Raw genomic sequence first — 10,713 nt, 5'->3', positions numbered from 1 at the left:
AAGCCACATTACCAGGCTTTTAACGAAAACACCACCAGTAGGTGATGCTCTAATAATATATCAGGAAACAAAAAATATAGGACACTAAGCCATTCAATAAACGTAAGACATCTGCGGGCTGATGAAGCGTGTTTTCTGCTACCAAATGCATTTTTCCCCCCATTGAAATTGTATTCATGTGACAGTTGGTTCCAACTGTTGTTACCTTGGGGTGATAAAAGAATCAACAGAAGTCGTATCTGTACGTGTTGTGTTCATTTTTTTACACAAACACGGCATAGAACAGCTAAGGGCCATCAAAGCTCATTGTGTAACTTCACAGATGACATTGAATTGTGTTTGGTGTTTTTTGTTTTGTGTTTTGGAGCGGCAACTTAGGGTAGCAGCTGAGACACCAAACCGGGTGTCTGGGAGAGTGTGAGTTCTAGTCCCACCTTAGCTACAAAGCCAGCTGGGTGACCTTGAGCCAGTCACTCTCTCTCAGCCCTAGGAAGGAGGCAATGGCAAACCACTTCTGGAAAACCTTGCCAAGAAAACTGCAGGGCTTTTTCCAGGCAGCCAAGAATCGGATGGGATGGCATGAAAAAAATTGCAGCAGTCCAAGTCATTGTTGTTGTTGTTGTTGTTAGTTGCGAAGTCGTGTCCGACCCATCGCGACCCCATGGACAACGTTCCTCCAGGCCTTCCTGTCCTCTACCATCTTCTGGAGTCCATTTAAGCTCACGCCTCCTGCTTCAGTGACTCCATCCAGCCACCTCATTCTCTGTCGTCCCCTTCTTCTATTGCCCTCCATCTTTCCCAGCATTGGGCTCTTCTCCAGTGAGTCCTTCCTTCTCATTAGGGGTGTGTGTGTTTGGTTTTATCCTTGGTAATACCTCGATTGGAATATTACTTTTTACTTGATTGTTTGGCTGATGCTAATCCCTGCTTATCTGGGTGTAGCCTGATGTAAATGTGTTCTGATCTTTTTTTGTTTCATTCTTGGCTTTTTTTATTGTCTGTTTTCAATGTTATGTAAATGTGGTTTATCTTTATGTGCCTATTGAGGGCTGATTTGTATGCAGCACTTTTGGATTTTTGCTTGGTTTAGGATGCTCACAGTTTCCCAATTGAAACTGTGATTGAGTCTGTCCATGCGTTCTGAGATTAAAATGGTTTCGTCACGCCTTCTGACTGCTGTCCTACATAGTGACCATTACAGTCCTTACACTGTACGTTGGAGAAGATTCTTATTTTTTTTTCTTCTTCATGGGTTACTGGGTCTGTTGGTTTATTTAAGATGTTTTGGAAGGCTTTAGTTGTTTGGTGTGCTACGGTGCTGTCATGTGGTTGTAACAGTCTGTTGATTCTTTCTCAGATGTTTTGATAGTGTCATCCTTTTCATTGCTTGTGTTGGATATGCTCTACTGGTTTGAGGGGTTAGACACTTTTTGATAAAGTTGTGTGGGTATCAAAAATGATACGTATAAAAACGAAATGGTGGGTCTCAAACGTGATCAAACGTGCCTAATATTTTGATTAAAAAAAATAAATCAGGGAAACCACATGATTCCACAAAGGCTTAGTGAAATATCTGAATCTAGCTGTGCTCTCTGTACTAATCCATGGCTGTGAGAGATGATATGACTGACCTAGTTGGGGAGAAAATTACTTTGCCCGAAGCATATAATCACAGATTCTCCCAGCTCAACTCATAATGGACATTTGGATGGCTTTCACTTCCTTCTTTTTTTTTAAATTGCAGAAGAAATGTACAAAAAACTCTGGTGGTCCCAATCAAGGGAGGGTTACCAACCCCATTCTTCTCCTGTCCCAGATCTTATTATGTAGACACAATAGGGGTGAAATGTCCCCGACAGAGAAAGAGGCAGAAAGTTCCTAGAACTGCCCCATTTTTTGCTGGGCTGGTTTAGCATTTCATCTCTCTGATAACAGCTGCAAGAGAGGGATTAACACTCCATCTTTCAGGACCGACCGGGAGGATCAGCTTAACCCAAAGCAACCCAAAACTTAAACTCGGCTGACTGGTTGGCGGCATTCACAGGGCACGCTTCCCTTGCCCGCTTCCCTTTAAGCTCATTATCTGAACGCCACAGAGCAACATTCGGTAGAGAGCCTGCAGGAAACTTAGCAGCAGCTCAAATTTTGGAAAGCTTAATGACAAAGTAAAGTAAAGAAAAGAAAAACCCAAAGGGGGCTATGAATGTATTTCGATGATGGAGGATTTGTTTAATATCCCAGGGCCAATCGAGCAACTCGATGGCTTTTGTGCCACCAAATTCAACCCCGGGAGCTGCAGCGCAGAAACGATGTTGGCCACCGATTCAGCCACTGCAGGAAGGAATTAGCGGTGGTGGGGGTGTGGGTGGGGGGTTTCACAGCGTTGGTGAAGGGAGAATACCCTTTGCATGCTCAGAGGCTTGGGGTTTGGACATTCAAAGCTGTTGGAATCAGGGTTTGGCTCGGGCGAGGAAAGGGGTCCCCATCGCCCCACACGCATGGAACAAAAGCATTTCGTGTGTGTGTGTGTGAGGGGGGGATAAACACGGGTTAACAGGGGAGTGAGCAGATAAGCCCACCTCCCTCTTTGTCTTGGAGGGGAGATTCGGCCAGCTGCCTAGGGAAGCCGGTGGCCGCGCGAATGCAGGGGAGCTTTCCTTCCTCCATTTCCCCCCCCCTCCCCACAACCACCCAATACACCACGTGACGTCGCCCCTGCGCTGTGCGCGGGGGAGCGAGGCAGAGAGGGCCGGCAAGCGACCCGATTGCAACAACCGCGCACGCAGGCGTGCGAGGACGCGCGCAGGGGAGGCAGGCAGGCAGGCAGGCAGGCAGGCAGGCAGGCAACCATCGCGCAAGATCGTTTCCCCTTCTCACCTTCGCCGTCACCACTTCTCCCCCCCCCCCACTTCCCCCCCAAACCCTGACACTCGTTACAACTGTGTGGCGCATCCCGCTCACTTTCTCTTACCCTGCCCAAGCTGGCTGGCCTGCCTCGGCGCTGCCTCCTTGCTTCTGGCTGCCCCCACCACCCCACCCACCCCGCCCGGGCGTGCCTCAACCCCATCGTCAGCAGAGGGGGTCCTCACCTCTCTCTCTCTTCCCCCCCCCCCACCTTTCTAGAGCCGCCAAACGAGAGACTGAGGAACAGAAAACCCCGAAGGAGGTGGAGGTGTCAGCCGGCGGCTGCTTGGAACGTCGTGGTGCTGAAACGGACAGCTCCTCGTCGCCGGCAATGCCTTGACTTGGCATCCAGAAGTCGTGGGAAAGGGATATCTCAAGACTTCCTTCTGCCCTCTTTCCCTCCCCCTCCCACCCCCAGGTCCTATACCCCACCCCCACCCCCACCCTCACCCTCCCGCCAGGTCCTTCCTTCTACCATCGGCGGGCAGGGACTGCTTGCCTTCGATGCTGCCGCAGCTCCCGGAACTACCATGCCTTGACGCCCTCCTGACCCAGCAGCTTCCATGGCGGTTGCAAGGAAAATCAAAACTTTATTGACGGTGAACATCTTGGTTTTTGTGGGCATCATCCTCTTCTCAGTCTACTGCAGGATCCAAGACCGCTCCCAGGAGCTGGTGCAGATCGTCCAGAGCGCCGACCGACGGATGAGGGGACGGAATGCCAAAGTGGGCGCCCTGCTGGACAGGGAGGCCATCCTGCAACGGTTGGACCATCTGGAGGAGGTGGTGTACAACCAACTCAATGGTGAGGAAGGGAGGGGAGCATCAGGGCAGTTGGCTGGGGGAGGGGATAATTTGATTGAATAGCGTTCCCTAATAGCTAGCGAAGACGAGTATGTGAGTCAGAGGCAGGGTGATCATATGCTGCTTAGACCTTGTAGAGTTTTCTGAATCTTGGGCAGACCGTAACATCTTCTATCGAGTCACTGTCTTTACTAAGATTCAGCAAAAGTGGATTGAAACATGGCAATTTCAGACCCATGTCTCTTCTGGGCAGTATTTATTCTGGAATTCCATGTTGAGCTGGTGCCAGAGGGCTTGCTGAACTTTTAACAGGAGAAAGTTGGAGCTAATGCAGTACTTCAGACTTACTATCAATTATTTTTAAATGCCTCTGCAAACAATCTGGATAACCAACACAACTCAAACTGTATGTAGCCAATAGAAAGCTCTACATACAAATCAGCAGCAGGTTTATTTTGCAATCTCGATTTGTCCCAAGGGGACTTTCGTTCAATTTGGCCAGAGGACTAGAGTTATAACACAGATATCTGTGGCCGGCTCCTTACACACTATAGCAGAGGTCGCCAACCTTTTGGGCACCAGGGACCGGTTCTGTGGAGAGAGGTTTTTCCGTGGACCGGGGTGTGTGTGGTTTTGTGTGCTGCCTGCATCCCGCAGATGGGGCTTTGCTTGTTTGTGTGGACTGGTTGCTGGCATGCAGCGGACCGGTACTGGTCCACGGATTGGGGGTTGGGGACCCCTGCACTATAGGGTCCTGACTTTGATGGCCTCACCTGGTGTAAATATATAACATCTCCGCCTTCATTTCCTCTCTGTAAAATGGGCTTGTACGTAAAGGTGCACCCCTTGATTTCTCATTGCATGGACTGTGTACATCTGGATGAACTGAGTTTGCAGAATTGAGAGCGTGTTTGGAGAAGGGAAGACACTGAGATCCTGTATTCAGTTGTGGAGACAGGCTGTCTTATGCTGTTGATCAGGGCAGCTTCCTTTGGGGGTGGAAGATAGAAGGGAAAGGATGGACCCATTTGATTTGGGTGTGGTCCTATACCATCAAGTCTCATCAGATTGTTGCTTGTTGGTGAAATAAAGAACAGAGGGTGTTTCTTGTTGGGACAATGATGTACTTGACTGAGGAACTATTGCCTTGACACTTTGCTGAAAAAAAGAGGATACAAATTTTGGCTAAGCCCCTTCCCTCGAAGTGCCAGCTACTCCTTGGTATTTACATTTTTTTTGCCAACACCATAGAGGACCCATCTGTTTGAAGCAATGCAGTAGGATTACTTGGTGGCATCTCCTTCACGTGTCTTAGTAGTTGGTGGTTTGATGCTGTAAGATGAACCAAGCAGTGTGTGAAAACAGCTGGTCATCGTTAAAAAGTTGGAGGTGATTGCAAAAGCCAGACTCCGTGGTTGTCCCAAGCAAGTGGATGCTTCACCCAAGTTGCTTGAACTGAAGCCCAGTGAACTAAAAGGAAGAAATATTGTAAAACTTTTCAATAAAAAAAAATCAGTTGCAAGGTAGATTTGATGAATCCCGAGTGCCGCGTAACAGAGCAAGCGCCTGTTACTCATCCCAGCTTCTGCCAACCTAGCAGTTCGAAAACACGTAAAAATGCAAGTAGAAAAATAGGGACCACTACGGTGGGAAGGTAACAACGTTCCGTGCACCTTTGGCGGCTAGTCATGCCGGCCACATGACCACGGAGATGTCCTCAGACAAGCGCTGGCTCTTCGGCTTTGAAACGGAGATGAGCACCGGCCCCTAGAGTCGGAAACAACTAGCACACATGTGCGGGGGAACCTTTACCTTTTTAAATGATGGGTACGGCTCTCCAGTGAGTTACAAAACAGGAAGGATTATTGAGTTACTAATGCGGAAAGTCTTAAGACTGTTTGATGACCTTTCTCTTATTTCTGTGGCTGTGTGCACTTCCCATGTGAAACAAAAGCAATCTTTTTGATCGAGAAAGAGTTTGCATCCCGTGGTCCTAAACCCCATCCAAATGGGGGAAAAAATGGGCTGAAACATTTCAGTCATGCTCCTTTTAATAACCGATGCCTTTCAGCATCCTTTAAGCAACCTGGAATTAAGGAGAAACTTCCTAACAGTGAGGACAATTAACCAGTGGAACAGGTTGCCACCAGAAGTTGTGGGAGCTTCATCACTGGAGGTTTTTAAGAAGAGGCTGGACAGCCACTTGTCTGAAATGGTATAGGCTCTCCTGCTTGAGCAGGGGGCTGGACTAGAAGACCTCCAAGGTCCCTTCCAGCTTTATTCTGATTCTGATCCCTTTAGAAGATCAGAAGGAATTTGAAGGAGGCCTCTGAGCCCCCGAACATTTCCCCGTGAATAGGGAGTGTGCCATCTTGCTTGTGTTCATTGTCATTGGTTTCTATCAGTTCTCTGTGGCTTATACTCTAGTTGCAGAGACTGAAATTTGCATTCTTACATTTGGAGAGTTATATGTTATGACCGTCTTTCACATTTACGACCATGGTTGCATCCCCAGCTCATGCAATCAAAATTCAGACGCTTGACAAGTGGCTCATATTTATGACCATTGCGACTTTCTGACCAGCAAAGTCAAAGGGGAAGCCAGCTTCAGTTAACAGCCGTGTTACTGACTTAACAACGGCAGCGATTCACAGTTATCAAATGTGGCAAGCAAGGCTGCAAAATGGGGCCAAACTGACTTAGCCAATGTCTCACTTAGAAACGGAAATTTTGGACTCCACTGTGGTTGTAAGTTGAGGGCTGCTCTATTTGCTTTTACCTTGCCGGGCCAGTTATTTCCTTTCCTTTCCTTTTTTTTTAGTTGAGCGACTTTCCGCTTCGATTTCTTCTCCCTGCTCAACTTATTTCTAATTCAAACCCTTGCTTTATTGTGTTTATTTTGCTTTTAATTGCAGCAAACTAGCCTGAGCAATGGAACACGGTTGGAATGGCAAGGGAAGAAAAGGAAAAAAACAACCCAAGATAGAATATGTTTCCCCTAAACTATGTTTGTTAACCACAGGCATCTGTTTTATTGTTGAGAGATTTAAACTCCTCTTCCTGCTTTGACACAGATTCACTCAAACCAGCTTGAGGCAAGTCGCTAATTCTTAAGTTAGTTCTCTCAATGAGGAATAAAAAAAGGCAGAATTTATAAAAGATTCCCCAGCAGTTGAAGGAACCATATAATATATATAATATAATATACATATAATATATATACACATACATAAACCAAAATACAATACCCAGCCCAAATTTCCCCCTTAATTTATTTTACCCTCCACCTCCAATGTGTGTGTGTGTGTGTGTGTGTGTGTTTATGTATATGTATATGAAAGGTTTTAGGATAAATAAATAAAGCAAGCAGTATTTTTTTCCCCTCTGTGTAAGCAGATTGCTAATGGAAACAGGCTTGATTTATATTGTTTAGGTGTAATTTGCAGACTGGGTAGAAATGCCTAATTTTGAGCCTGCAGAAAAAGTTGAGCTGTTTGGCACATTGCTTCGATGCTGCTAACTCTTCACACTTCAATCTCCCCAGTTCTTAATTTCTGCCATCTGCAGAAAGCTGAGGATGTTCCTCCATTTTGTTCTGTCTCAGGCTAACTCGGTGCTCTCTGAGCTTGGTGGTTTTGTTGCAGATGTTTCGTTACCCAAACTACATAACATCATCAGTATTAGAAGACAGTGATGTGTGTGGAGAGGAGGAGGAGGAGGAGGAGGAGGAGGAGGACGCCTCTGGGGTCCTTGTTGCTCTCTGGGCTTGGTGGTTTTGTTGCAGATGTTTCGTTACCCAAACTACGTAACATCATCAGTATTAGAAGACAGTGGTGTGTGTGGAGAGGAGGAGGAAGAGGATTCTGGGGTTCTTGGTGCTCTCTGAGGTTGTTGGTTTTCTTGCAGATGTTTCATTCCCAAACTAGTGATGATCATCTAGCATTGATGATGTTCCCTAGTTGGGGTAATGAAATGTCTGCAAGAAAACCACCAGGCTCAGAGAGCACCAAGGACCCCTCATTTCAACCCCGAGCTACAAAACTTCTCCATTATTGGTCATCCTAATTCTTTTGAAATATAAAAAATAAAACATAATAAAATGTGGTAGCTAAGATTCCATCAAACTCTTTTTGCATATTTTCCTGAGGGAGCTACACTGGCTGACAATTTGCTTGCAGGTCCAATTCAAGGTCCTGGTTGTCACCTTCAAAGCCTTACATCACCTGGGGCCAGGTTATTGTAGGACCATCTTTTCCCAGTTACATCAGAATATCAGAATAATAGTAAGTCTCCTGTGTTAAGAGGGAATTATTTCCAGAGTGGTGAGCAACTTGACAGCACAAACCTCTAAAGGAGAGTTGAACATTGCTTTCTAGAACATAGAATCAAAAGTCTGGAAAGGGACCTTGGAGGTCTTCTAGTCCAACCTCCTGCTCAGGAAGGAAACCCTGTACCAGTTCAGACAAATAATTGTCCAGTCTCTTCTTAAAAACTTCCAATGTTGGAGCATTCACAGCTTCTGGAGGCAGGTCATTCCACTGACTAATTGTTCTCACTGTCAGGAAATTTCTCCTTAGTTCCAGGTTGCTTCTCTCCTTGATGAGTTTCCATCCGTGGCTTCTTGTCCTGCCTTCAGGTGCTTTGGAAAATAGGTTGTCCCTCTCTTCTTTGGGGCAGCCCTTCAAATATTGGAACACTGCTATCATGTCATCTACGCAAACTACCAGAACGGGTAGACAGGGAATGTTACAAAAGAAGAAGTCCATCTAGTGCAGGGGTCTTCAAACTTGGTCCTTTTATGACTTGTGGACTTCAGCTCCCAGAATTCCTCAACCAGCATGTCTGGCTGAGGAATTCTGGGAGCTGAAGTCCACAAGTCATAAAAGGGCCAAGTTTGAAGACCCCTGATCTAGTGGGATCAAGAAGAAGGGTCTCTTGTGGATCTTACATCAGTGGAGGTTTTCAAATAGACACTAGACAATTATTTGACCAGGATGGTATAAGGCCTCTTGCCTTGAGCAGGGGTTGGACTAGAAGACCTTGAAGGTCCCTTCCAGCTCTATTCTACTCTATTCTAAAATACCTTTGAGGTCGCTTCCAGGCTTTTGATTCTATGTCCTATAAAACAATGTTTGATCTTCCTGGAGAGGTATATACTCTCAAGCTGCTCACTAATCTGGGGATAACTCCCCCTCAACACACATAGATTTACTGTTGAGTAAATCTACTCACTATTGCACTGGGCCTGCCTTGAGGAACATATGTTGCCTGTAGAACTTAAAATGTTCTGGTACAGAATGCTGAAAAGCTAAGCTTTTTTTTTCTTTGAGAGAAGTACAAAATAACAACAACAACAACAACAACTGAAGACTTGGCTATTTGAACTTGCTGGCCTGGACTGAGGGACTGGGATTTTAGATTTTAAATGTTAAATTTTACATTTTAGAACGTGTTTTATTGTTTAGGGCTACTTGGTTTAATTTATTTTAATTTTTGTATATTATGTGTTGTATATAGTGTTTTAATTGCCCTGTACACCGCCCCGAGTCCTTCGGGAGAGGGGCGGTATATAAATCCAAATAATAAAACAACAACAACAACAACAACAATAATAATAATAATAACATCCACTGGGCATTGTGTAAAAAATACGACTTGCCTGTGTCCGAAAAGTCGTAGGAACTTAGGGTGGAAAAAGTTGTCGAGAATGAGAGGGTGAAGATCTTGTGGGACTTCCGAATACAGACAGATCGCCATTTGGAACACAACACACCAGATATCACAGTCGTAGAGAACCGAAGCGTACAGTTGATTGATATCGCTGTACCAGGAGATGCCAGAGTTGAAGAAAAAGAACTGGAAAAAATTATGAAATACCATGACCTGGCCATCGAAACTGCGCGATTATGGATGAAGCGCGTAACAGTGATACCCATTGTCATCGGGGCACTGGGAACTATGTCCAAAAACTTTGCAAAACATATCAAGAAATTGCAGCTTCCTGCAATAACTCCAGCAAAGCTAAAAAAAAATCTGCGCTACTCGGACCATCTTCCATTTTAAGGAGGTACCTGGTTGATACCTAGGATGCTGGCAGCAACCTGTGTCAACCATCAGCGCCAGTCAATTTGAGTGTTCAGTTGACTGAGTTTCATGTTTTATGAATAAAAGTTTAATAATAATAATAATAATAATAATAATGATGATGATGATGATGATGATGATGATGATGATGATGGAATATCTCTCGGCTAGCACCATCTGCCTAGGCTGATTTGGGGCCTTAAGCAATTTTTTTGCCAGTGATTGATCTTTCATCTCTCACGTTCTTTGCATATTCGTCTATCAGAAAACTTCTGAGATGCTGTAGTGGGTGCTTGGCTGTTGCCACCAACGTGTAGGTTGAGTGGTGAAAAGCATGTTGCTGATTCATCTGGATGGAGCCACGGAAATTGCCTCTTCTTTCTTTCTTTCTTTCTTTCTTTCTTTCTTTCTTTCTTTCTTTCTTCTTTCTTTCTTCTTTCTTTTTCTTTTTTTCTTTCTTTCTTTCTTTCTTTCTTTCTTTCTTTCTTTCTTTCTTTCTTTCTTTCTTTCCTTCCTTCCTTCTTTCTTTCTTTCTTTCTTTTTCAACTCTGCCTGAATTTTGCACAGCAGCTTTATCTAGTACACTTCATCAACCTCTCTATTGGTTAACACGCTGTGTTTGTCCTTTAAATAGAAAGGGAGAGTTGAGTGACCACTGTGGGGGCTCCCAAGGCAATGACAAGATCATTTTACCTCGGCTCACGCAGTAGGCTTCGACCTTTGGGAGCAAGGCTGTTTAAAGACGGATTATTTATGTTATCCAAACAACCTTCCTTCAACTCCTGCCTTCCTTCCATCTGAGGCAGGGCAGCAGAATCGTAACAGGTCCTTTAGCTTCTTCCAGTTTCATCAGAATGAGATGTGTAAACATTGGGGGGGCATGGAGGACATAGAATGTGGTATGTGCTGGTCTCATCATAAA

At 45.2% G+C, this 10,713-nt stretch overlaps 1 protein-coding gene across 1 annotated transcript in view; it reads left to right on the top strand.

Annotated features, from left to right (window-relative positions):
• Positions 1-3,467: 3,467 nt before the first annotated feature.
• The window catches only part of GALNT9 (polypeptide N-acetylgalactosaminyltransferase 9), a gene marked incomplete at both ends in the record, with an annotated part of 94,592 nt that continues 87,346 nt past the window's right edge, over positions 3,468-10,713 (top strand). Inside the window, one exon of the mRNA XM_081339138.1 lies at positions 3,468-3,708. Coding sequence (XP_081195264.1) covers positions 3,468-3,708 — 241 coding nt within the window. The remainder of the gene's footprint in view (positions 3,709-10,713) is intronic.

Source organism: Vipera berus (genome assembly GCF_964194415.1).
Source record: "Vipera berus genome assembly, chromosome: 14".
Classification (NCBI taxonomy): domain Eukaryota; kingdom Metazoa; phylum Chordata; class Lepidosauria; order Squamata; family Viperidae; genus Vipera; species Vipera berus.
Note: the sequence above shows the minus strand (reverse complement) of the source record. Positions and strands in the feature narration are given on the sequence as shown.